Genomic DNA, 27,957 nt, shown 5'->3' on the forward strand with positions numbered 1-27,957 from the left:
AACTAAGCTAATAGTTGCAACTGTAATGTAACTCTCAAAAGCATACTGGAGAAAAAATATGGATTAATCTGAGGAAAGGTCAGTAACCTTCCATTGTTATAGATACACAGGGATTTTCTTTTTCTTTCAAAGCATATCAGAAATCACTGCAAAGAAATTAAGATCGTTGTAACAGAAAGAGACTGAGTGGAATGTCCACAGTAACGGTTAACAATCAAAAAACCCCTGCAACACCTTATCATTATTGAAATTACAATCTACTAGGAATTGTAATAACATACAAAGCAAAAATTAAAATTGAAGTCGCTAAAAGCAGTTCATGAAGATAACTGCTGAATGATAATTCTGCTCTATATAAATCAGAAAAGAAAACAGTATTGAATGGAGTCTAGGAGTAATCTGGTCACTTCGTTCATTTGGTCGTGCAAGGTTTTAGCTGCTGAACTTTTCCAATACTGAATGCTCTAGTCCACCGGTGGGGCTGGTGGTTCTTGTCCCTAGGGGGAAGGAAGAAGGAAAAGAAAGAAAAGAACCACGCACAGGATTAGAAACAGTGCTTCACGTAAGAGGATTTAGCAATAAAAGAAGAACTCAGAAGAGTTTCATTGTGCTTTTGTTTAAGCTTTCTTTTAAGATCTTTCAGTATCTCTTTCAGTATTCAGAGCACATGAGCATCAAAGAACAATACTGTTTCCTGCATCAGTAGGGATTTTTTCATGATCCCACATCTAGGACAAAGATCATCTTCCTAGTTTCATGCTGTAATTTTGTCTACTGACTTCTCCAAAAACTGTGATTTTCTCTTTGTACATAAGAAGGCAGGAGGCAGTTCCAACCAGGGACAGACGGTGTCCAGAGGACATTATGATCCACACTCAGTCACCCATGCCTGCTCCATCCCATGGCAGGCCTCACAGTTGGCCTTTGTGATTTTATGTTCACTTTGGTTTTACTCGTTTTCATTGTTAATAGAGTTCCAAGAAAATACAGGGAAAACAATGTAATGAAAAAATGACTGTAAGATAGTCTGTATTAAAACCAAATACATATACGTTATTGTGGAGTCTCTCTGCAAGGCACTTTAAGATACACTTACGTTATGTGGGCTGGTTGGCTTTCCGGCTGTGTTGGATCCTCTCAGATTACTAGGTCTCAGTAAGAACAAGACAAGTGCGATCATCACCCAGGCCATCATTATCATGGCAAAGCTGATGCCATTGTCAGTGGAAGAATTTGGTCCTGGCACTACAGGCAAGGAAAACTCAAGTTATAACACACAGCGACAGCAGAGTTCTTTCCCCAAAATGAAAACAAAAATGCAACACATGTCTCAGAAAAAAACTGAAATATTTTTCGATCGAGTTTTCTGATTAGTCCTTCCTTTTGGCCTGGAGACAAGTAATTCTTAGTGAGTGCTACACTGTTTTTTTAATCACATTTCTTATCTCTTTGAAAAGACAATCTATTTCATAAGATTTCACTGGAATTCTCAGAATTATGAATATTTCTTAGTTCACATTAACTTCTAATGAACTGGAGATGATAAACACACACTTTGTATGTAACAAATCAAACTTGATTTTTAAGAAATCTAACGATGCAAAATATATTCGTATTGGAAAAAGCCCCATCTATATGTTGGTGTTTGTTTTTTGCCTCAAATAAATAAAAGAATAAGACAGTTAGAGGGACAGGGTGCTAGCGAGGGTCTGCAGCCTGTTGTTCTGAGATGTGCTGGCTACACTGCAGCACACTTGAAGTCGGCGGGAGATGAGCCAGGAGCTACTGAGGTAATCGAAGCCAAGAGAGAAACACCAGAAAAATATCTCAAAGGAATTAAAGGGTGTTCCTCTAAGAAGGTGACACAGCTGAAGTGCCTCTGCACCAGTGTATGCAGCACGGGCAACAAACAGGAGGAGCTGGAAGCCACTGTGCTGCTAGAAAGCTATGACCTGGGTGCCATTACTGAAACTTGGTGGGATGAATCCCATGACTGGTGTGCGGCTATCGATGGCTACGGGCTGTTCAGAAGGGACAGGCAAGGAAGGAGTGGGGGAGACTTTGCCCTCTGCATCAAGAAATGGGTCGGGTGTGAAAAGCTGTCTCTGGAGAATAGCCAAGAGCAGGTTGAAAGTTTATGGGTAAGAATTAGAGACAGAGGCAACAAAAGGAACCTTGTGGTTGGTGTCTACTACAGGCCACCTGATCAAGCGGAGCCTATTGACCAAGCCTTCTTACTCCAGCTACCGGAAGCATCACGCTCGCAGGCTGTCACCCTGCTGGGGGACTTCAACCACCCCAACATCTGCTGGAAAAGTAGCACAGTGAGCTGTAGGCAATCCAGGAGACTCCTGGAGTGCATGGAGGATAACTTCTTAAGCCAGGCAATAGACAGCCCTACCAAAGGAGAGGCAATACTGGACCTGATAGTCACCAATGCAAGTGAGTTCATTGGTGACATCAAGATTGAAGGCAGCCTGTGTTCCAGTGATCATGCACTGGTGGAGTTTGCAGTCCTGAGGGATATGGGTCAGGCAAAGAATAAAGTCAGGACCCTGAATTTTAGGAAAGCAAACTTCCAACTGTTCAAGAAGTTAGTGAACAGGAACCCCTGGGAAACTGCCGTCAGGGACAAGAGAGCAGAACAGAGCTGGCAGATCTTTAAGGATGGTTTCCTTAGAGTGCAAGAGCTCTTGATCAGCAGGTGTAAGAAATCAGGAAAGGAGGACAAGAGACCAGCATGGCTGAGTTAAGACCTGCTGGTTAAACTAAAGGGCAAGAAAGAGATGCACAGGCAGTGGAAGCAGGGACAGGTATTCTGGGAAGAGTATAGGGACACTGCCCAGTTGTGTAGGGGAAGGGTTAGGAAGGCCAAGGTGCAGCTGGAGCTGAACTTGGCAAAGGATGGAAAGCATAATAAGAAGGGCTTCTACAGGTATGTCAGCCAGAAAAGGAAGGTCAAAGAAAGCGTACGCCCCCTCAATAAGCAAGACTGACAACCTCGTAACAACAGATGAGGAGAAGGGTGAGGTACTCAACAACTATCTTGCCTCGGTCTTCACTGGCGATCTCTCTTGCCACACCAGCAGTGTGTAGCCAGCAGGTCGAGGGAGGTGATTCTGCCCCTCTACTCTGCTCTTGTGAGACCCCACATGGAGTACTGCATCCAGCTCTGGAGCCCCCAACATAAGAAGGACATGGACCTGCTGGAGTGGGTCCAGAGGAGGGCCGTGAAGATGGTCAGAGGGCTGGAGCACCTTTCCTTTGCAGACAGGCTGAGAGAGTTGGGGTTGTTCAGCCTGGAGAAGAGATGGCTCCAGGACAGCTTTCCAGTACCAGAAGGGGCTACAGGAAAGCTGGAGAGGGACTTTTTATCAGGGACTGTAGTGATAGGATGAGGGGTAAGGGTTTTAAACTGAAAGAAGGTAGATCTGGATTAGATATTAGGAAGAAATTCTTTACTGTGAGAGACTGGAACAGGTTGCCCAGAAAAGCTGTGGATGCCCCATCCCTGGAAACGTTTAAGATCAGGTTGGATGGGGCTCTGAGCAACCCAATCTAGTTGAAGATGTTCCTGCTCATTGCAGGGGAGGTTGGACTAGATGACTTTTAAAGGTCCCTTCCAACCCAAACTATTCTATGATTCTATGAAGACTGAAGAGATGAAAGCTTACACTCCATTGTTCAGGCCCACACAGAGAACATGTTAATTCTAGTAAGAAGGTGGCAAACTAATGGTCATAATTTTGTTGGGTACTGTAAGTTATTTATTGAGAGTTTGTTTGAACAAGTGTCAGTGTCAATATGCCAGACCTACATGACTAATTGTCCAGGTCATTTGGCATTTCTGATAGTATCAAGGAAAATGTATCTGTCAGGAGGGGAAAAAGTGTTGAGGAGATAACATGAAAAAGTGAAGCCCAGGAATACAATATAGAAATTTTCATACAGAATGGCTGAGACATCACAGCATGGAAATAAAACTGAGAAAATCCCCTCAGACTGGAGATGGCTGGTTAGTCTTTTTGGATCAAGAAACTCTTGCAAATACCTGCACATTTGAAAACAAAAACTTTTCTCCTCTGAAACATAACTTCAAATAATCAAACTGTTGTCAGTTGAAGTGTAAACCAATGTATAGTTAGTTACCTATGGTACTCACATGGCTCATCAATTAATACAGAGCAATTAATACAAAGCTATAATGAATAACTTTCAGAAAGAGAAGAGCTATTCTATTTTATTACTCAAGTTGAAAACTTTAACATTCAGGAAATTCCACAGAGACACCCGTATCCATCAGATTTTTCACTTAACTCATTTGGATCATCTCATTATTCAATAAAGTCTGAATTCAGTACGAGTTGGAAGTTGTTCTTATTTAACATTTGCTAGATACCCAGTGAACTGTTGGAGTCAGTTATTTCCTTGAATGTTAATGCTGATACCAAAGAACCATGCTCATCACTGTCACACCGGGTAGCATTTTTAACAGAGGCTCTTCTGTGAAAGTGGTTTCTTCATAACACAGCTAAGACACAGCAGAGGGGCACTGCGGGGAAGCTTACAGCTATGCCATTCACAACACTGCTCTTCTATGAATAAGACTTCATGAGTTGCGGCTGTTGGACTGATGTCCTTTCCCGACATCACATGCACTCAAAAATGTCAAAGAAGAAAACAACATGTTGCTTCTCAAAGCCCAAACAGCACCATTAACTTGTACGAGCAAATGAAACTGCTGTATAGCTCTTGCCTTTTAAATGTCTTAAATATAGACATTTCAAAACTCCAGAAGTTGCTAAGGTAGAGGAATTTTATGATTAGAAGTATATACAATTACAAGTGAAAATTCTTTTGGAGATCTGAGTGAATAAAGGGTGCTGTACATGAGGAGAACGTATACTGCAAAAAAAAAAAAAAAGCTACAGCCTCTAATTCATTAAACTCTAACATTTAATTGATTCAGAAAGCATATGGAATTGTGCAGGTAAAAGTTTCGACCAGCAGTTGTGTTGAAGGAAAATATTATTGTTACCAACACGATATATCAATATTTTAAATCTTGGATGACCTTTATATATGCAATCCAGTCAACTAGCATATAATTTGGCATGAAAAGAACAACTGCTTTATGTTGAGGCTTCCAGACAACATTAATAGCCACCCTGAGACTACCTTCAGCAGCACATAAGACAGCCTTAGGTACCTGCTTTGGCACGTACGTTCAGTAGAACATAGAAAATTCCAATCACCTGCTAGGCTGGATTCCCCACACAATGCAGAGAAACAGGGACTAGTCAGGCTGCCTTCTGGAATTTTTGCTGAACCATAGCGCACTTTGGGTCTCTGGTTAAACAAGAGCTGGGGTATGTAAATGCTGCTAGGTCAGCTCATGCTACAGGGCAAGGAAGGGAGAAGAAGGAAACACAGAGGGAAACCACAGGCGTTTGTGCAAGGCACAATTTCTATCCAGCCTGCGTTGTAATATAGTTTGGATGGAACCAAATGTGCTGAAACCTGTTCTAAACTAAGTTAAGCAAGACAACAGCTTGGCCCTGTACTACCTACTCAAAGCATGCCAGATACTAAAACAGCCACAACACTGTTTACACTCTTCAAGTACCATTAAACCCACATCTCTCACAAATGACCATGTGTTTTAATAAGGACGTGAGATATTTCAGAATCTGTTACTTTAATCTCTCAACATAAGGACACGAGGATAAGCAAAATCTCACATAGCCGGGGTGAATCACACTTTTCAAAGCTTTGCATCACAAATCAAGAGAACAGACAAGAAGCTGTTTCAGCTGCTGGCAGCAGTAATATGTAGAAGACGACAATCTTTTGCTACCTCCATCACTGAGATCACAAAATAATCAGATAAGACCAGTTTATGGATAAAGAACAGTTGAGTGAAGATGAAACCAAGCAGGATGGAATTTATGCTGATAGGCAGAAGAAAAAAAAATATCTTATTTTTAAGAGTTCACAACCACAGTGCTTTACCTATAATTGATATTTTTGCAGGTAATTTAGAAGTGGTTTTTGATTCCTTAAAGAATAAAGGCTATCCTATAAGAGCACCAATATTTTTTAATATTTCCAAATGGCTAGAAGATTGTATTGTTCTGACCTCACAGAAGAATGTCCCTGACACCATCCATTTTGATGGATGGATCTGGTTATTAATCTCCAGTGCCTGGGAGACACCAACTAGTACAGAAAATAGCAGTACATATCACTGTGTCACTGAGTGACATGAAACTTACAGTCTCTAACCTGCCTTTCCACACAACGAATCCAGGCCAAAGTCTTTATTTTCAGAGTATCTGGTCCCCTGGGCTCAGCATAGCTATATATTCACGCACTTCTGAATGAAGCCTGTGAGCAGTTCTGCCCCTCTGGTTACCTGCGATTTTTTTTTACATCATGGCTGAATGATGTCTGTGCGGGAGAAAGCTTTATGAGGGGCTGGTCTGAGACTGTGGGATAAACTCCCATGGGAGCTAATGACTATGGTGAAGCCTATCTGTTGCTCCACATAGGACATGCAGTTCTTTGGCTTCTTCTTCCTACAGAAACAGAAACTAGGCCACATAAACTAGTCTCCTCTTGGAGAGAAATGGGAAGGGAAACAAAAATCTTCTCTGACAGGTGCTTGCCACCTCATTTAATGTCATACTAGAAGGCAGTCAAAGCTACTAAAATGATGAGTTTGGTAAAAATAATTTCTTAAGAGTAAAGGTCAACCACCTCCTAATTGTGCAACTGAAATCTCAAGAATACAATACTAAAATTAATAAATGCTCTTGTTAAATACTCCTTACATTAACTTAATTCTCCTCTTAAAGTGCTATTTTTCATTCAGAGTGAGATTGTACTCTAAAGAAAAAGAGGAAAGATTGCATTTCTTTTACTGTAAAAGTATATTCCATGTGGTGCTTTTTGTCTGCCCTCTCATGGTAGAAATATCTCCTTTTGGATCTTCATCTTCTTACTGTTTAACATCTGCATATGGGAAGGCAGAAGCACGCTCTCTGACTTGCGCCTTCTTATTTTCATGGTGTTATTAGCCTTCCTATTCTGTGAAAGAAAGGCAGGAAACTGTATGAAGAGAGGTATTTTACAGATGAATCGTCAGGGAAGACAAAGAACCTGCGGGACCTTCAGTAGATAATCCCTGCAATCTGACACTCTCAAAGGCAAGGATTAGGAAACTGAAGAAAGCCAAAAAGGACTTGAGCGGTGGAAGGGAGAAGGGAATTACCAGAAAAGGGAGGGAAGAGTTGGCAGACATTTCACGCCATTAGGTTGGGCTGCTGTGACTCCCCTAGATGAGTACAACTCAAGATGAATCACAGATATGTATTCATTTTAAAATGCATAAAAATGTGGAAGTAGAGTAGACAACATTTAAGACAGTCACCTCTGACCATATTACTGGCTAGTAGAGCACTGAGAATAGCGCTGAAAATATAAATGTGGTAAATCCAGGTCACAACATCTGGGAATTGCTAGAACACAGAGAAAAAACTCAGGCGGTGGCCCCTCATTTCCTTTGACACGGAAGGCTGACTGTGAAGGGCTATGAGCCATCAGAGCAGCTCAGTACCAGCTGCGGATCCTCCCTGCGCTGGACGAACCGCTGATGTTGCAACTGCAACGCACTTCAGAGAAATCTTCCCTGCTCCACTTGCATTAGACAGAATTCAGAAAAGAATTATTGCTCTTATTCCTCACTTCAAGGGAAACTGTAAGATCTTCTGATTTGCTGAGCATAAACAATCCCAACAGAATATTAAATGCACTGCGTATTCAAAACTTGCAGCCTTTTTTCTCCGAGGCACCCACTGAAATGGAGGGAACAGTCATCAGACTCTGATACATGCTTTACTGTCACAGCAGATATTCTGATGGAGAATCAGCAGAAGAACAGCCATCAAGCAGAGTGCCCAAATGCTCTCTGAAGCAGTGCTCATATTCTCCTGTATGTAGGAGTATAAATCCGAAAGCACTGGTGCTGACCCTGGCAGGAAACACTCTGCAGGGCAGTCACTAGAATCACAGAATCATAGAATGGTTTAGGTTGGAAGGGACCGTGAAGACCATCCAGTTCCAACCCCCCTGCCATAGGCAGGGACACCTCCCACTAGACCAGGTTGCTCAAAGCCCCGTCCAGCCTGGCCTTGAACACTTCCAGGGATGGGGCATCCACAACTTCCCTGGGCAACCTGGGCCAGTGCCTCTCCGCCCTCAGAGTGAAAAATTTCTTCCTGATATCTGATCTAAATCTATCCTCTTTCAGTTTAAAGCCATTCCCCCTCGTCCTATCACTACCTGCCCTTGTAAAAAGTCCCTCCCCAGCTTTTGTGTAGGCCCCCTTTAGGTCTGGAAGGCCGCTATAAGGTCTCCCCAAAGCCTTCTCTTCTCCAGGCTGAACAACCCCAACTCTCTCAGCCTGTCTGCACAAGAGGGGTGCTCCAGCCCTCTGACCATCTTTGTGGCCCTCCTCTGGACCTGCTCCAACAGGTCCATGTTTTTCCTAGGTTAGGGGCTCCAGAGCTGGACACAGTACTCCAGGTGGGGTTTCACAAGAGCATAGTAGAGGGGCAGAATCACCTCCCTTGACCTGCTGGCCACACTTCTTCTGATGCAGCTCAGGATACAGTTGGCTTTCTGGGCTGTGATCATGGATTGCTGGCTCACGTTGAGCTTCTCATCAACCAACACCCCCAAGTACTTCTCAGGGCTGCTCTCGATCCATTCTCCACCCAGCCTGTATTTGTGCTCTTGGGATTGCCCCAACCCATATGTAGGACCTTGCACTTGGCCTTGTTGAACTTCATGAGGTTGGCATGGGTCCACCTCTCCAGCCTGTTCAGGTCCCTCCGGATGGCATCCCTCCTGTCAAGTGTGTCTACCTCGCCACATAGCTTGGTATCATCAGCAAACTTGCTGAGGGTGTACTCAATCCCACTGTTCATGTCACCAACAAAGATGTTGAACAGCACTGGTCCCAGTACCAACCCCTGAGGAACACCACTTGTAACTGGTCTCCACTTGGACCCTTTGAGTGTGACCGTCCAGCCACTTCCTTATCCACTGAGTAGTCCATCTATCGAATCCATGTGTCTCCAATCTAAAGACCAGGATATCATGCGGGACAGTGTCAAACACTTTGCACAAGTCCAGTTAGATGATGTCAGTTGCTCTTCCCTTGTCCGCTGCAACTGTAACCCCCTTGTAGAAGGCCACCAAATTTGTCAGGTATGACTTGCCCTTGGTGAAGCCATGTTGGCTGCTGCCAATCACCTCCTCTTTTTCCATGTGCCTTAGCCTGCACATTTCCAGGAGGATGTGCTCTACGATATTGCTGGGATCTTGTCTCACAGAGGTGAGACTGACTGGCCTGTAGTTCCCTGGGTCCTCCTTTTTTCCCTTTTTGAAAATAGGGATTATGTTTCCCCTTTTCCAGTTGGCAGGAACCTCACCAGACTGCCATGACTCAGTACCTCCGCTTTGTCTCTATCCCAGGTGACCAGGTCTACCGTTTCCTTCCGGAGAGGGCCCACATCTTCCCCAGTCTTTCTTTTCTTGCTGACATACTTACAGAAGGATTTTTTGTTTGTCTTGATGTCCCTGGCCAGATTTAATTCAATCTGGGCTTTAGCTTGCCTGATCTGATCCCTGGCTGCTCAAACAATCTCTCTGTATTCCTCCCAGGCCACCTGCCCCTATTTCCACCCTCTATAGGCCTCCTTTTAACTTTTGAGCATGTCCAGGAGCTCCTTGTTCATGCAGGCCTCCTGGCTTTTCTGCCTGCCTTCTTCTTTGCTGGGATGCATTGCTCCTGAGCTTGGAGGAAGTGATCCTTGAATATTAATCAGCTTTCTTGGGCCCTTCTTCCCTCCAGCGTGTCATCCCATGGCACCATGCCAAGCAGATTCTTCAAGAGGCCAAAGTCAGCTCTCCTAAAGTCCAGGGTGGTCAGCTTGCTGCGCACCCTCCTTGCTGCCTCAAGGATCTCAAACTCCAAATAATACAATATAATGGTGCCAAAAACCATAAATAAGAATTTTCAGCCCATAACGCAAAAATGTGAATGAGGGAGCCTTGGTGCTACTGCTTTGATCTGGCTCCAAAAATCTAAACAAGATCTGAAATCAAGGGTTGAAAAAACAAAGTGTGCTCAGGAAGAATCAACGCAGGGTGTTTCTGAGAACTTCCAGCTGGTAGCAACAGCATAACACATGACGCTGCTGTGACACTGGCTGAACCACAGCCCTGACGTTTCCCAAAACAAAACCACATACATCTCATCAGTTATTCCACAACCTTGCAACTTAAGAATCTGTGTATGACAACATTCCCAGCTGTGCTTCCAGAAGGAAGACCAAATCCTGGGAATGCGCAAATGGGTGGGAGTGAAACAAGCTTCTTCATGTCGAGGTCCTGAAATGAGGAATCGAAGTCAGCAAGTAACAGGAAACAGAGCTGTGGGACCAAGAGGAGACCCACCTCAAAAATAAGCTCATCACGGTACAGCTCATCAGAACAGGATGAAGCAATGGACAGAAGAATGGCCCAGAATTGTTTTAATCTGTCTCTGAAAACATCTCTAGAAGCTTCTCCAGGCTCAATCTGTTTGTTTTTGCCTTTGACTCCTGGGAGTCTTACAGAGCTCATGTTGGCCCAAGCACAGAATCACAGAAGCATCACAAAATAATGTGACAAATAGGCAGCCAGTGTCATTGCATCAGTGGAAAAATACCTTTGCTGGAACTAAATTTAAGGCACTATAATAACGTAGGAGAGGATTTACTCTATAATTTTTGCTTTGGTTTTTGAAACAAACCACTGGTTTGGAACAATTGCTGCCAAATTGCTTGCATCTGCACAGACAGTTATTGCAAGGATCTCTTTCAGGATGGAAAGCTATTTGCTGCAAACCATTCACATCCCCACTGTACTATAGCTTGGTAGCATGAAAGCTATCCCACAAGCTTTGTGCCCACACAGAACAGAAATTCCTCATTTATACAGTCTTTAGCCTAAGAGCTTCATAAATATTGATGAGCCAAGACTCCCAAGGCTTGAGTGAGAATGACCCACCATCACGTGGTTTTGACTGCGGACTAAAGCTCAGAAAGTTGCACAGCCTGTCTGTGCCTTTTTCTACTACGGAAAATATTCAGTCTCCTGTCACCTACCTCTTTCCCTCTCCCACATGCCTGTGATTTTTTTAAAAACTACACAGAGAAGTCTGACATGTGGGAGACGAAAAAGTCTGCCCTAGGACAGGTGCATTTGGAAGAGGAGGAGTGCTGGAAGTCACAGACACACAGCAGAACTTGGAAAGCCCATGAAGAAAGAGTAAAGCCAGCAGCACCGTTACGGCACATGTGTGCCCCGCTATTTTTTCAGGGGTTACCTGGTAAAGCTCATAGCTTTTCCCCTTCAGCCCAACATGGCAATGATTCTGGGACTGTTTCACACCGGGAGGGCACAGTGCAAATCCAAGCTAGATGCCCACCTCTAAACAGGTTTTACTGGTGAGTGAAGAAGGAGGAACATGAGAGTGAACAAAGGCATGCTCTCTCCCCAAGATGGTGGAAACCTTGACTGCACTGCTGCTAGACCTGTAGAAGATACAGGCACCAGCAGTTCTTCCTTCCAGGAACACTGAGGTGATCCCTGCTCCCTCCATGCATTATGGTAGACCTGATGCAGGCTGATTGCGGGAGTTCATATGCTCAATTGGTAAAGCAATATAGGAAAAACATCCACTTCATTTTCATTTATAAGCATTTGGCAATGTTCCCTCTAGACCATGAACAGTGTAAACAGTGCGCCTCAGGGCAAGCTTACATTACTGCATGGCCTCTGCACAGCTACATTTCCCTGCAGATGCTGGTAACGTTTGACTGTCCTAGTTATGTTCACCATTTGGGAGAGGTTTTGGGATGTATTCCACAGCAAATTTCAAAGAAGCGTACACATCAGTACTCTGCTTCATTAACTACACAGCCGCCGAGTCAAACAGAAATGCAGTCACATTGTATGTCAACTTATCAGTCAGAGCTGGTGGGGAACCTCCTCTCCCTCACAGTGGAGTAGAGGGTTCACAGTACTGACAGTAAGTTATTCAGCCCCAGCCGTGAACATGTGTACATGTGGGGGTCTGTGCTGAATATCCAGTCTTCACTGGTGAGGCTGCTATGACCGTAAGGAGGACAAAGAAAAAGCCCTCCAAATTTTCTCCTTAGGGAGAAATTGCAATCATCCTATTTGGAGCCTAAATCATCCTGTTTTCAAGGTAAGATTCAGTAATGCGTGGGGCCCAATCAATGGTCAATACCAATTTTAGTACTGTAGTATTTGAGCCAATGTAATATGTTCCTATAACATTAACGCAACTGCTGCATTTTAAATACCAGTCAGACCGTATTTTAATTATTACTGTTTGGTTTACTTCCGTGCACCCGATCTCAATAGTTACTCACATTCCTGAAGGCATTCTGTGTCTGTGCAGTACGACTGGGATTGTCTCAGCTGAAACAGAGAAAAAGAAAGGCATCACACTTAGCAACGAACCTCGGTCAGCTTTTACCAAAATCATGATTTAGTACAATGTCAGAGCACAAGTTCAAGATAAGATTATAACCGATCCTTTACTGCATCACGCTTGGCTTACGGTGTGTGAAGAATGCCAGGTATGGAGGTAGTTTCTGAACAGTATTTGCATAATACCTTTAAATCGCCTGACTAAAGCGTTATTGCTTCCACACAGGTTGCAGCCACTGAATGCCTTTTAAAATTCAAGTTAAAAATCTATAGTGATATAGACATTGTTATATAGATATACTCCCTACATGCATTTTGGGATTTATAATGCATAGGTGTTACTACTGTTATCCAGACCAAACAACATTAAAATACTCTGTGATTACATAGCAATAAGTGATCAGATGGTGATAATGGTTATGCACAGAGAAGCCGAATTAAAATTTCATATTTAAACTTAGCACTTACTATTTTTTCCACCTAGGATCGTTTTTTAAAAGCAGATTTTAATACGTATTTTACTGTTTTTTCTCATTACTGATGGGTAAAATTTAAAGTACTTTTAGCAACTGTAATGTCTATTTGCATTTACAGACTAGGTAAGCCTGCTAACTTCAAGAAAAGTCAACACTGCCTAACCTGCAAATCAGTGTAACTATTTTACAGATGACAGGGTCAAAAAAGAAAGACAAATATCATATTCTTCGTCAGGCACAGAGAGGTTAAATGGATAGGATTTAATCTGCTGTATTATGGAAATAAGTTTTATCCTCTGCTTAGGTAAACTAGACGGATTAATAATAAAAGTTTTTTAAAGTACAGAACTATTACAATGCCTTGGTTAGAACTGACATTTGCTTTTTGACAGGTGTTATGTCACAGTAGCACCACAAATCCCAACACTTCTTGACTTCTTGTCACAACAGGCTAATCTGTTTATTATCAGTGTAAATATACAAATGTAAAAGAGAAGAAAAGATGATGTTCCTTATGAAAGAAATACATGAATAACTTCTACAAACCCAATTTTCCCTTCTATTGGCATAACTGATTTGCTGTATGTAGTCATAATACAAGGAAACAGATGAGCAGTTGATGAAGGAAGACATTTGGAAAAGACTAAGCTCATTCTTTTATCATGATTTTCAATGACTGATGCATTTGAGAAATAAAAAAAATGTAATTGGAGATTGATCACATTCATCCTTTCATTAATATATTAAGATCTGCTAGCAAATTTACTGAGACTACAAAGAAATCCCTTAGGAAGTACTGGGAAGGCTGGATTTAACCTTTCAGCTATTTCTATAGTTAAAAACAGCAGTAGGGGAAATTCAAACAAAAAATTTCTACTCACCTTATTAAAAAAAAATCTATCAAACTATGAATAATTCCTGCCCTTCTTATATAAAAGCTTTTTTTTTTTTTTTTCAAACTTAGGAATGAGTTCTCAAAGGGGAGATTTTACATTAGCAATAATACCAATTTGGAATATCTGACACAGAGAGATTCCTGAACTGGGAAAACCAGATATCGCTATACCCACATTTTAAGGAGATCAGCAACATAATTATCTTCTGTTTGTATAAGGGTTTAATTCTGGAGAGGGCTTAATTTATCATCGGTACTCTGTAAAACACAGTTTAAAGGTATTCTTCAACACAGAATGATGCCCAGAATTAAAATGGGTAATAGGTATCTGATCAGAAACATCATACAGGTCAACAAGCATCTAGTTATCCCTCTGTCCCCAGGATGGTTAGTACTCATACAGTGTATCTCGTTTGCCCACATAGGCAACGCTGCCTTGAGGTGTTCTAGCCACAATATTAGTCGTCTCCCATTCTAAGTGTTACACTCTGTCCAAACAGAACTTTTTTGAACCACACAACTAACGTTTCTATAAAAACCACCTCAAAAAAGGGTGTAGGTATTTTTTGTTGCCGCTAACATCCTGTTCCTTCACCTGCCTACCAGATGGGCTTACACTGCCACCACAAAAAACAAATGATGGAGCTCCAGCTTTGACTGACACAAGTATGTTAACCAGCAGAGAAGCTTGTTTAACAAGAGAAAGATAATCTGGCTACAGCGATGCCTTTCTTGAAGAGGGGTCTCAGTGGCGACCATGATCACACCATGCTTTGTCCTTCACTGTCCCCTTGACCATTTCTTCATTAAAAGTCTACACGCTGTCTGGAAGTGCCTGTTGATGTAGTAGGCCACCTGATTAAGAGACAGTAAGTATTAAATACCTGAGATTTTGTGTGCCCAGAGGGTGCACTCAGATACTGAGTTCTATCCTACGGGCATCCTTGATGACTTCTCAAAAGACAGGACAGGCTCCAAGACCTTAGAATGAAAAGTACTGCTGGAAACACCAATGACAGAAATATGACAGTAAGCACGCAGTCTTAAGAAAAATACCATTAGGAGTTGCTCTACAGATCTCTGCTGAAAAAATGCTCTTATGTTAGATTATATCCTGCCAATAAGGAAAACAGTCTGCTTATGTATGGAGGAACAATGTACAGAGGAACATTTACAAAGTACAGAGCCATCTGTACTTTGTCTGATAATAGGGCTGTGCTTTCCAGAGGGCTTGGACAACAAATATTCCATGTTTTTCATGGGGAATTAGAAACTAACTGTACAAGGTAGGTTTAGAAACCTCAAATTCTGTTGTGAAACAGTTACAAGAGAAAAGTATGAAAAAACTGCATTTTTTACAATTTGTATGAAACTCCTCTAAATTGAAAACAATACGTGCTCATATAATCATGCAGATTTAAAGATCCCACCTAAAAGAAAATTACACTTCATAGTCTCTGCTACATTCATATCCAGCAATATAAATATTTACCAGAAATATTTCTCAACTATTCCAGGTAATACAAAAATTTCTTATAAAAACTGCTTGTGCTGGAGAAGATTTGGTCAGAACAGGACCACCCATAGACTCAAATAGGTTTTAAGAAGCCACAGATCACATCATAAAAACCACACTCAAATACCTTCTCATGCTCAGTTCCCCTCCTGACTACAAGCACATGTAAAATCTCAGTAATCCACAAGCAGAAGCTCTAGGAGGGCTCTGTAAGCCAGGGAGCCAGGTAACAAATGTGGTTTTAACAGCTCAGTGACATGCTGTGTGTCGTTCTCTTGGGATGAAACATGGCAGATGACAGAAAACAAGCAGCAGTAAAACCAGGTTTTTCTTAATTCACTCAGATGAACTAGTTCCTAACTCTGTAACCCAATACAAATCTGATCCCCTGTGGTCACTCAATTAGTCAACAGACGAGAAGCGATTCTGGCACGTGTATGGAATGCTTACATAAATTGAATGGCTGGGAAAGGTAATGCCTTTTGCTGAAACAGGAATGTTCCTTCTACCAATTAGCTCTCTCTTGACAGCTACACCCTTAAAGGACATAGCAACTGTTGGAAAAAAACTGAACGTGAGACATTTCAATCATCAGGCTGTGCGACATTTCATCATACAGGCTGCCCAGAGAGGTGGTGGAGTCTCCCACTTTGGAGACCCTCAAAACCCGCCTGGACGCCCTCCTGTGCATCCTGCTGTAGGTGACCCTGCTCTGGCAGGGGGGTTGGACTAGATGATCTCCAGAGGTCCCTTCCAACCCTGACCATTCTGTGGTTCTGTGATCACACAATTGAAAAAAAAGCAATTATCAGGGACTGGAAATAAACAGTCCTTTGTTTTCAGATTTTCTATTCCGATGTGGAGGGGGCATTTGGATGAAAGTCTGTGGAACAGTAGTAAAAAGCTGAACCAGACCTTCCCTCTTCTCAACAAAACCCTCAAAAAGACTTTTCAAATACACTCAATCTTTTTCAGACTGGGAACACTACAGAGTTGATGAGAAAAGTCTGAATCAAGAAGTAATTTCTTAGAGTACGTTACCTCTTGCATACTGCAATATTATTAGTGGTGGTTTTGGTTTTATTCACATTTCAGAGATCCTTGTGTTGACAAAAATGTGAATTTAGTGGAAGGCTAATAGTTGACTGCCTGATCTGACACCTACTAAAGTCAGAAACAGCTTTTTCATGTTTTTCAGTGCTTTCTGGAACAGGCCCTTAAAAAGAACACTGAAATTAGGTGAGTGAAACGTCAGGGTTTATTCAACAAACGAAGAGAGTGAAAAATGCTACAAAACTAAATATTTGTAGAAATTATTATTTTCTTCCATTTAAATGAAGATTATATCTGAATTTTAACATTCTGTGTGCAGTTTGTAATGCAAATACAATAAACGGCTTAGTGCATGTGAGCCAAAAAATGAAGTAATTTATCTTTTATTGTCCAAAATGAAGTAAACACAAATTGTAAACAGCACAAAAGCTAAAATGGAGCTAAAAAGGCTCCAAAATTTTCAGTTTTAACGCAATGCAAACTTTCAGGCAATACAAGTAAAATACTAATTATAAATGCACATTATTGAAAATACAACTGTGAACTTTAACTCACTCCAAGTACATTGAAAATTTTGAACAGCTTAAGCTAAAATAATTTAAATTAATAATCCCCACACCACAAGAACTCTTGGTCAGTATGAGTATTTGGTTTCTATGAAGTCCCTCATAAATTCCTGGAACTGGGAGGCACCAGTGGCTGAATTACAGCAAATCATATTTTGAGTATTGACTTTGGCATATTTTGAATGTAAACTCAACACAATGCTGTGAAAAAAAAAATCAAGTTACTTCTACTGGTAAGACAGAAAAAGGCTTTTCCTCAGTCTTTCCCCATGACACTCAAATTTAGCATTGCAAAAATAAAAAGAGCACATTTAAAGTGGCTTCCAGTTAAAATTTGAAATTACTCTTCCTTTCTTTTTTTTTTCTTTTTCCAAAAGACACAGCTTTTAGCCCCAGTTCACACTAACAAAAAAAGCGCTTAGATCCTGCTCCTTTGACACTATATATATAGCTTTAACATGCCATCTTGTGGATCAACAGCATCTACCCTGAAACTTGACTGTGTTCTGCTGCTACCGCTACAACAGGTGCCATGAACCAACAGCAGTCTGCACAGTTTTTAGCAATGAGAGCCACCACTTTACAAATTCCCCAGCTGTGAACAAAACGTGAACAGTCACTGTAAAGGGACACCACTATCGGCCCCTGGAAACTTTTTTGTGAAGTCACTATATTAAGTCAAGTCTCTATTTTTTCATGTGCAAACCTACTATGGGCACACAAACGTGCCACTGTGTGGTGAAAGCAGGGTGTGAACCTTTACTCCACATTAGCCGCTCCACAAAATCACTGAAGTCCAAGTGAAATAGTAAGCCCAGTGAAACGGCTTCATCTAACTAAACAGAGAACTTGTTTTTCCAATACAGAGTCCTCAGCCACTGGGATCATTTCAGTCTTCCCATGAAAGAAGTTAAACTACTTTGCATTTACTGCTCATCACAGATAGCTACTGTGGAGAAGGAAAGTCAGAGTTCTGCCTTCCTCCACAGTAACTCGTTCTTGTGTCAATCCCCTTGCTTCCTCTTCAGAGGAGTTTTCTGAAACTGTTCAGATGAGTTTTCAGAATTTGCTACCCCAGAGTTCAACAGTCTCACAAACTCTGTGACTGCTCCTGCAATCTCTGCTCAGACAAATGCTTTGTTGTTTTGTTGGGTTTTTTTTAACTCTTAAATAATACCCTTAAGTGTTAAAAAGAAAAAGAGTTCGTACTGTATAGGAACATTTAGTCTTTTTTCCGGCAAGATGCTATTGACTTTAATTTAAAAAAATAGCAATGATCAGACAGCTCACCAGTTTGTCATTTTTTAGAAGAAATGATGGCATAATCCCTGTCCAAAAGCTCCTTCCAACTCCAGAAATGGTGCAATCGAGAGGTAACAAAACAAGAAGAACAGGACTAGTGGCAGGAATACAGTGCAATAATCAATGAAGTCTAGTGTGAATGGCAGATGAAATGAAAGCCAATTATTTATGTAGGGATAATTAAAATAACTGCCTTTTAGAATAACTTTTGAGACAGCTCAAAGCAGAAATAAGGCCTCAGAAAAGACATGAATGAAAAATTAGCAAGTTCATGAGCCAGGTCAGGAAAAGACCTCCATATAAAAAATTGTGATGGAAGAAAGCTCAGAGAGATGTGTGAAAGAAACAGATAAATTAGTTAAAAGATAAGAGAGCAGAAATGGATAATGGTGGCAATGAAAAGAAAAGGATAGACAAGTAGGAAAGCGAGGACAAATAACTAAGGATGTGGTCATTTATCCCACGACTAAAAGTAATTTTAAAATCATAAAGACTGTTGATTGATAGAAAAATTTCTGTGATAACAAGGGCAAAATATCATCCCTTGTGAAAATACTTTTTTGCCATTTAGATCAGTTGTAAGCTCTGCTTTTTCTCTCCAACAATGCCAGAAGATGACAACACCATGGCATACTCCCGACTGCATTCTCATGCTTCTGGGTAATGAAATCACTGTTTAAGCTTTGTTGGCAGCCACGTCTGTTCTGTCCAAAGTATATAAACGATTTAGTAAACAAAGTGATAAATAAATTGCTGTGGTAGGATAGGCCAGTCCTGAATACAAGCCAGGCTGCAAATGGAATTGTAGCATTATCGATAGAGTTCAGATTTAAAGATGCAAAAAATGACACCTACATGCATTATTCTGCTACAAGCTGGCCAAGAGAAATGACAGAAAAATAAGGGGAAAAGAAGGGCGTGCTAATGGAATTAAATTGTCTCTTAAACTACATTAGCTTCTCTTAAAGGAACAAACAAGGAAAAAGGGAACACTGCCTTCCCCACTTGTACATTTTCTATGAGCATATGCAGAATTAAAATAAAAGAAATGATTGTTCATACAAGGACAGAACAACAATCTGCGATAAAAATATGGAGTTCGGGCTTGTGAGGTGACAAGTAATTTTCTCTCTCATGCCAAATGAGAGAGAAGGATGGTTGGTCCCTTTCAGAACAATATTCCTAGATTACAAACCAACTCTTAAGACCCAGAACCATCAGCCAGTTATGACAGAAGGAGAACATTAACTTTCATACTGAAAGATATGAAATTTTATGGAGGAAGATGCAGCAGACGAACAAGTCAGAGGGATCACTGTGCAAACAGGAGCCCTGATTCGGGCAAGAACTCATTCTTCCATTTATTTTCTCATTTCTCCTGGGATTGCTGTTTCAACTTGGCGCCGCATAGATCCCCCTGTTCCACACTTCCCCCACTTTCCCATAATTGCATGACTTTTATTGGTATGGTAATTCATTTTATAATTTTGTTGGCTTTGAGGACCTGGGATACCACTGGCATCCGACTTTTAGTGAATGCAAAGCAGAATGAATTAGCAGAACAGGGAGAGTCAGGGAAAAGAAGATGAAGCAATGGGATAGTCAGGATCATTACAAGGAGCTCACAGCACCTCTGACTACATGAAATACTAGACAACAAATGGGTGAGATAGAATATCATACGATATTAATACAGAGGCATCTGAACACAATCATGAACGTACGCAGATCTCCCAAGAAGGCATTAGCAAACTTCTATCTAAAATACAAAACCAGAATACATGTGGTTTTTTTGACCAAACATTTGAGTATCTTCTGCAAAATGATGCATATTAGCAAATGAAAAGGGTACTCCCATGTAGACAGCCTTGAGGAAAAGGCTTAGCACTAGGAGTTCCAACAGATAAGTACAGTTTGCTCTAAGCGCTGATTACATCCACATGTGGCCTGAGAGAAAAAGCACAATTTTCTCCTTTTTCCTCAAATGAGATAGCTACAACACAGCTCTGATCATCAAACACAGTTCAGCCATTCATAATACAGGTTATAGCTATTAATTACTTCTGGAATATCAAGCTGACAGAATTTTCAAAGCATAATTTTCTACAGTGCTTGCAATACTGTCACACTATGCATGCTTTGAGGCAGTCATGAGACATGACTGAGATTATTTAGTTTTTTTTTTAATATATTCACTAGTGAAGAGGCAGCAGCTTCCAGCATACTATAAAGCTCAGGAATAGGAAATGCAAAGAATGACAGGCACCTTCAACTTTCAGTTAAGTCCTGATACCTAACCCCTTATATGAAAAAACGGTCTCCATGGGACACAGACCTAAGTGAACACCATTTTTCATGGCTTTTTTCCCTATTTTTTTTAAATACCCACAACTGCCTAGAAAATAGTCTCCATTTATACTACTTGATCTAGACTAGTTTCTAGGTTAAAGACCATTAGCAGCGCATGAATTCTGTGATACGGTTTTGGGGCCTTAACTTGTGGAACACCAGCACCTTGAGCACCAAGTGAAGGTGGGGAAATGGAAGTCAGTGGAGCAAGAGCACTCAGAAACAGGCTTGCACGCTGCCACTCCAACCTTGTGTTTTATTCTTTTGGCACAGTGCCTTAGGAGGTTCATCAAATTTCTGCATCTCAGAAGGATGATAGCTTCTTTGTCCTAATGAGCAACCTAAGGCTCAGCTATTGGGAAAGGTCCTTTTTGAACCAGCTTGAACGCTAAGAAATTGGGAATTGAAGGTGCAGGTCTGGAAAAAAAAGGGGCAAGTGAGAGCAAAATGCAATTTCCTGCTCTTGGAGTGGTTGGCTAAGAGGGGCTATAGACTAGAAACAGTAGCAACTGCTACTAAAAAAAAATTTAAAAAATAGAAGGCAAATAACATGGAACATGTGTAAGAAGTCTCCAGGGCAACCTCCACATTTAGAAGGTCACTTTAAATTATCACAAATATATTCAGTATAGTTCTGCTGTGCTTTCAGTAGGCAGCCACGTCAGTAGGGTAACTCACTTTTGCTGGTTGCCTGAGGGACTATTTAAGTCGGGCTTAGCTGTGCTGACATCTTGAGAGGTTTTCAACCATTTGCAGCACACAACGCTGATCTATTTTAGTCATCTGTGTTTATTCTGTGCTGTTTGCACAAGGTCTCCCTCAGCCAAGATTCATGGCCATGCTGGATACTATTTCAGACTATGCCAGTGTATAATAGTAAGACTCTAAAATGACCTGGCCAAGAGAATTATGTGGAAACTTGGTTGACAAAAGAGTGTTTGAAAGAATTGTGTTGAAATAATTTTAGAATTTGCAACACCTGCTACAAAAACCTAGTGAGACCTCAAAATACAAGAGAGATTAAAATAAAGAACGATTTGCTTTGTATCCCCCAGAGTTTTTGAGACATTCAAGCCTTCTGGTATAGCAACGTAACTAGACATGGGCCATTACTTTGCAATTAGCTACAGAAGAACAAAACACAAGGTTGTAATTCCCACAGAGGTCCGTAAAGCCATCCAACCTCCACTGTACAGCTGCTGGCAGTTCATCAAAACGGATCCTTTTGTATTGCAGAATTAGAAATGTTTTGGGTTAAAGAACATATTGCTCATCTTCATAGAAACTAGTATGAGATAATTCTAAAGTCACACTTTCTGTAAAGCAACTAACACTGTATCAAGAGGAAAAAAAAGGGTGTTTACATCATACAAAGTTACCCGTGTTACTGGCTTGGTTTGACATTTCTGGCCACTCAAAGTAGTCATACACAGGTCTCAGGCTTCATGGAAGATGCTCTATGTGTAATTATCCCCTGCCACCATATACACTGTGTTTTCAGTCTAGTTTTCAGACTTAAACTGAGCCTTGGGCTAAGATACTCCATGAATCAGCCATGCCTACTCAGAAAACATCAAAGTCTGGAGGAGTAACATAGTGCAATCAGATTTTTATTTTACAAAATAAGTAGGGGAAGAAAGGGGGCAATAAAAAGGTTTGAATATAACACCATTTATATCCAGAGATTTGCTGTCTTCTGCCACAACTAAGACAGGAACCATTTCCTCTGGATACCACAGAACATCCTTCACAGCGACTCTTTCAAACAACTGGCCTCTTGTCTGACAGAGTCTCCGCAGTTAAAGTGCTTGATGTTGTTTGTTGTTCTTCATTCTTGAACTTTGGCTCTTCTTGTCAAAATAAGTTTTGTAGATGGAGGAGACTGAACAGGAGATAGTGTCATACAAGCTAACAGACCTGTCATTGTCTTCAGACCACTCTTGTATATCTGCAGAGGATGGAAAGTCTTGTGATGTTTTTCTTCTATGCTTACTTCCTCTTATGAAAGTTCCCAATTATCTGCTCTATCCATAGAGTAAATAGCGAGCCCAACATACAATAGTCAAATTGTTACACAACACCACCAAATAATAACAGCTGTTTCTAGTATTACATCCTAGAAATGATATTTATGAAGTCACAGCCAAAGACTTTAGATTTCTGTTCCTTCCTAGGAATGTTTGGAAATCATATTCGCTTATTATTTACAGTGGCCATACTATAGAAGTTTACCATGTGTGAAATTTTCATATTTTGACACCCAGGAGAACCCTGAAAAATCCACTTCAGGAACATGATGGAACACTCAGCATAAGAGAATTCAATACCACTGAAGTATGTATGTATAGTTACAAGGACTGTGGGTATGAACAGGATCTCCCAGTGAACCTAATAAGCAGAAAAAAATCTTTTAAAAGTATCATGCACATTAGAGAAGTTGTCTGCTGTCCATAAAATCTGCATGGTATTATGAATCAAGAAGAAAAAAACTCAACAAAACAAACCCCTGCTTAGTCAAGCAAAATGAAGGACAGGAAAATAATCAAACCACATAGTTTAGTAAGAATTAGGCTTTTCAAAAACAAACAGCTTGCTTGTTTGTAATTTTCTGCAGCGTTGCTAATAGCAGAAAGGAAAAATAGTTTAAGTGACAATAGCTTTTTTTTTAATTGTATAAGCATTAATTGTAATGACAAGATGAACTGAAGTCTGCATTTCAAGTAGAGATTTAAATTATATGCTATATATAAAAAACCAATGTATTCATCCACAAATTGTACTTTGAATACCAAATACCTTTTCTAAGAATTTCAAAGTAAATACACCAATTAAAATAGAAATGAAAAGTAACACTTCGGGAATTAAAAAGAGAACTTCAGGTTGTAGAGTCAGACTTTTTGACCTCCTTCTAACCTTGGCACAGCAGCGTCATTCAAATTTCCCATAGTTAACTCTAACAGAAATCCTGTGTATTTGAATATGAATTTTTAACTGTACATGTAATAGTCATAATTGAATACATCATGCCTTCTTCATTAGCATAAGCCATGATTCTTATCAGTGCTGTTCTATACAGGCATAAACAAGTTAGTCTGTAAAAATTAGCTTACTTCAATGCAAATGCAAGTTATTAAAGCCTACATCAATCATGGTTTTTTTGCACAATGTCATTACTGGACTGAAGAATCCAAAAAGTGCGTTTTCACACTTGGGCATCTCTTATAATTACATAGTTATTCTGTTAAATTTGACCTTAACTCTGAACTTCTGGATTTACACTCCTCAGTCTGGAGATAATTACAACCACCTTGCTACACAATTTGCTCACAAATCCCGAAAAGTGCTCCCAGCTGTAACACCCTTCAAATGTGCTCTGGTGTGTTTTATACATATCTAGGTCAAAAAGAATCAACAATTAAGTAGGTATAGGGAACCATTCTGGGTATACAGCATGTTTGGATATTTTTCACCCCCCCAAGGCTGAACAACTACAGACTGCCTAGCTTTCTTGCATCACAATGGTTTTGGAGTGAAGGTTTTGAGGATCCAACTAGATGTAGCGGGCACTAGATGCAGTGGGCCCCCAGTCTCCACTGAGACTTGTGGGGTTCAGCAACTCTGAGAAGTGATGTCCAGGGGTTCCTTTTAAAACAAATAGTAAAATTCCTGTTTGCTTATGTTGTGTAAGATTGAGTGACAAAACAGCAGCTTAGAAAGCAAACTCTTATTGAAGTGTAAAAGTTACAGATGCAACAATGAAGGTTTAGCGAGTCTCCTGCTAAAATCATGCAACAGGTTACTTGAGGATAGTCTGGATGCTGACTGAGACTTTTCCTTTCTAGATTCCACCAAATTATCCCAGCTAGTGATTTGCTCTTATAAATATTTAGCAGCATCTTTTTTGCTTTTTAGGATAGATGAGATCTGGCATTTCCCCTTACTCCTCGCAGTTTCCAGTGCTAATTGGTATGGTCTTTTAGGAAGCTGGGCACTGGGCGATAAACTCCATTCCTGCAACTACACAGGAACACTGTTAGACTGGTCTTCGTGACTGCCCAAGTGGGTGCACCGATGATGTGCTCTGTTTACATTCACAATGCAGGAACTAATGTATCTCCAGATGATCCACTTACACCCACCTTACACTGCATGGAGCAGCCCAGGAACAAAATCTCACAGACCTTTGCGGCATTTCTTCTGACTTTGGACACAACTCACCTACATCATTCGTATCTAGAATCCTCCAGCCACAAGATAAAAAGGACTGGCTGATTGGTGCCATTGCCTGTATCTTCTAGCAAAAAAATTAAAAGATAAAAAATGCTGAATGGCGGTCAAAAGTCTGAACCATACTGGTTCAGATTTGCATCTGACAAGCCTCAGAGAACAGAGCAGGCAACACACATCCTCCTTTCTCCCTCCCAACTTCCTGAAACTTGGTCCTGGGGATTTCTTTGTCATCACTGCAGCATGTGTCCAGAAGCCTCAAGGTCTAGAATCAACACAACTGTGGGATATGGCACAAATGTCACATTGAGGACAAGAGGAAAACCCTTCTTGGGAAAGAACATGCGTACGAGCACCCCTACGGGGGTAGCAGGGAGAGCTCAGAATATTTTGAAATTGTGCCTCTAACTGGCAAGCGTGAGATAGGATGGCTGGCCCCTGATGTAAAGACTCCACAGAAGAGACAACTGTCCTCCACAGAAGCTGCAATTTTCTACGCCCTTGTACCAAAAGCATTGACCTTTAAAAAGCGTATAAGTAGACTGAAGGATGCGATTACACATCTGTACTCAGCACTTCAAACCTGTATCTGGAATACTGCATCCAGTCTCGGGCTCCCCTACACAAGAGATATTTACAGACTGAAGTGAATTCAGCACAGGGTCACCAGGGGCTGGAGGATTTGCCTTATAAGGAGAAGCTGAGGGACCTGGGCTTGTTCAGCCCAAAGAAGAGATGGTTTTGGGTAGATCTAACAGCAGCCCTCCAGCACTTACAAGGAGGTTACCGAGAGGACAGAGACGGGCTCTTCACCATGCTGCACATTCAACTAAAACAGTGGATGGAAAAAATCCTCTACCATAGGGACTGTCAAACTTTGGAGCAAATTTTCCCAAGAGGCTACAGAATTGCTATCCTTGAAAGTTTTCAAGACTTAGCTGGAATAAAAGCCCTGAATGACCTGGTGCAAATTCACTGTTGACCCTGCTTTGAGCAGGAGGTCAGCCTAGATGACCTCCTGAAGTCCCTTCCACCCTAAACAATTCTGACAACACCAGCAAATGGGCACACAGCCCTTTCACTTCTTGCACCTTCAAACAAGCCTGTTGCCAGTTCAGCAACGAGAAAACAAGTCAACCTCTAACGACTTGTGAGACTCAAGAGAGCGCTGGCTGTACCACGCTTGGGAACTACCAAAGAAAAATTATATCAGGCCCATAAAGTCCATGGAACTGGCTAAGCAGACATGCCCTATTTGTCTGGTGTCATTTTGGACTTTGGTGCACCTCGCCACTACATGGATCTGGTCTGTTTGGCAACTCCAGCCCCAAGGGTCTCGTGGTCTGTGAAATGACAAGTGCTTGTCATTTCCTCTTGTCCTTGTGGGGGATCATTTTGCCTTCTGCCGCAGCCACTGCTGCAGCCCTGCCACTGAGAGAGCCTGGTCTGGAGTGTTTTGGCTCCCAGTATGGCCCATGCATTTTTGAGGAGGCATTGTGTGTGCATGGGCCCAGGGGCACAATGGGAGAACATGACGGCACAGGTTCTGCAGTGCTGTGTTATGGACACGGGTGATGAATTCTGCTTACTCTGAGCAGAGTAATTCTGGAAAACAGGGTCATCCAAGCTCCCTGAGAGCACACACAGGTACAGCATCTGCATGGCTTTAGGCTCTTCCCTGGCATGAGAAAGCGTAACCATGCACTCCAAGCCCAAGAAAGTGTGGACACTCAGGATTCAGGGTGAAGCAGGGCTACATGAGTGCAACCCACACATTTGCAAGAGCAAGCTATATATAATTCTTGTAAAGCGCTGTTTAAAACAAGTTTGTTCTTTTGTGGATGTATGCACATGGAAGTGGTTTTATTTTAAGGGCAAGCATACAAATTGATTCCTTATTCCCAGATATACGTTATTTGGGGACTTGCACATTAGCCCTGCTCTTACCATAGGCTAGTGGATGCTGTATTTTCCTGACAACCTTCCTAAAATACTGACAAGAAACCTCTTGAAGAAGGGCCTGATCCTAGAGAGGATGTTCTTCACACATACTGCCTTGAGCAGTAGATGTACTCAGTAACTTAAAAGGTCATGGGATAAAAACGAATTTACAAAAAACAACAACAGGAAGTACATCAAATGAAGCTACAATGTGAGCTTGAAAAACAGTTTAACCAAAATTGAGTTGTAATCAAGTTCACCTAATTGGCCACAGTTTGCCAATATTGCCAATAATGCCAGTTAGCATTATTTTAAAAAATATATACTTTTACTCAGAAAAAAAAAATAGCACTTTGTACCTTTTTCTTAAATAGTGACCCAAGTTCCATACAGAAGCAAAGAATCATTGCTATTTTACAGGTCACAGTTACAGCAATCTAAAATAATCTGCCTGAAGTTGCTCAACCATACCAATGACGTAGCAAGAAACAGAACTCAGAACTCAAAATCACTGGATTCTCAACTTCAGAATTTTTAAAAGGTTAATTTTAAAAAATTTAGACATTGTTATCTTGCCACATGAGCACGTGGAACTTCATATGTGTAGTATCACTTTGAACTCAGAGTTTGCAGGGTAGTTTCTTTGGGTTTATGCAGACTAAAAAAGGGCTACAGAGAAACACTTCAATAGAAATACTGTTAATGCTGTCAAAATGCAGCCCTGGGAAACAAACAAAAAGCTATCATTTGTATTAACTATTCAAAAGCTCATCAGAAACTCAGATATACAGATTCTAAATGTACATGCATCTGAATAAGCAGAATCAAAAGCATCAGTAACTGCAAATCTGCAAGAGCTGAAGTAATGTCTGAATAATCACCCTTCCAAATATCTTCATGTTACCCTTACCAGATTAATCAGTCTTCTCATTGCATGTTCATGCGAGCAAATGCATTCACAAGGATCAAATCCACCTTCTGCCATGGTTCTCTGAATAAACTTGAACTTGTCTGTGAACACCTAAGAAGAATAAGAATAAAAGGACAATGAACTCTTTTTCA

General features: G+C 41.1%; 1 protein-coding gene across 1 annotated transcript; it reads right to left on the reverse strand.

Moving 5' to 3' along the window:
* Window positions 1-260: 260 nt before the first annotated feature.
* Window positions 261-27,910, reverse strand: SMIM14 (small integral membrane protein 14). The gene is made up of 4 exons (XM_009884943.1): window positions 27,806-27,910; window positions 12,510-12,558; window positions 1,097-1,245; window positions 261-497 (listed from the first exon to the last, which is right to left on the reverse strand). The coding sequence occupies exons 1-4, from the start codon at window positions 27,878-27,880 to the stop codon at window positions 465-467; spliced, it is 306 nt and encodes a 101-aa protein (XP_009883245.1). The 5' UTR covers window positions 27,881-27,910; the 3' UTR covers window positions 261-464.
* Between the last annotated feature and the right edge of the window lie 47 nt (window positions 27,911-27,957).

This window comes from Charadrius vociferus, unplaced genomic scaffold (assembly GCF_000708025.1).
Source record: "Charadrius vociferus isolate BGI_N301 unplaced genomic scaffold, ASM70802v2 scaffold134, whole genome shotgun sequence".
NCBI classification, from domain to species: Eukaryota; Metazoa; Chordata; class Aves; order Charadriiformes; family Charadriidae; genus Charadrius; species Charadrius vociferus.

Bases quoted from the DNA above. Each gene is read 5' to 3' on its own strand.
- SMIM14 (XM_009884943.1), bottom strand. From the start codon at position 27,880: ATGGCAGAAGGTGGATTTGATCCTTGTGAATGCATTTGCTCGCATGAA. The intron at 1,246-12,509 runs GTGAGTAACTAT...CCTTGCCTGTAG, and splicing joins CACAGAATGCCTTCAGGAAT to TGCCAGGACCAAATTCTTCC. The intron at 498-1,096 runs GTAAGTGTATCT...CCTTCCCCCTAG, and splicing joins AGCCAACCAGCCCACATAAC to GGACAAGAACCACCAGCCCC.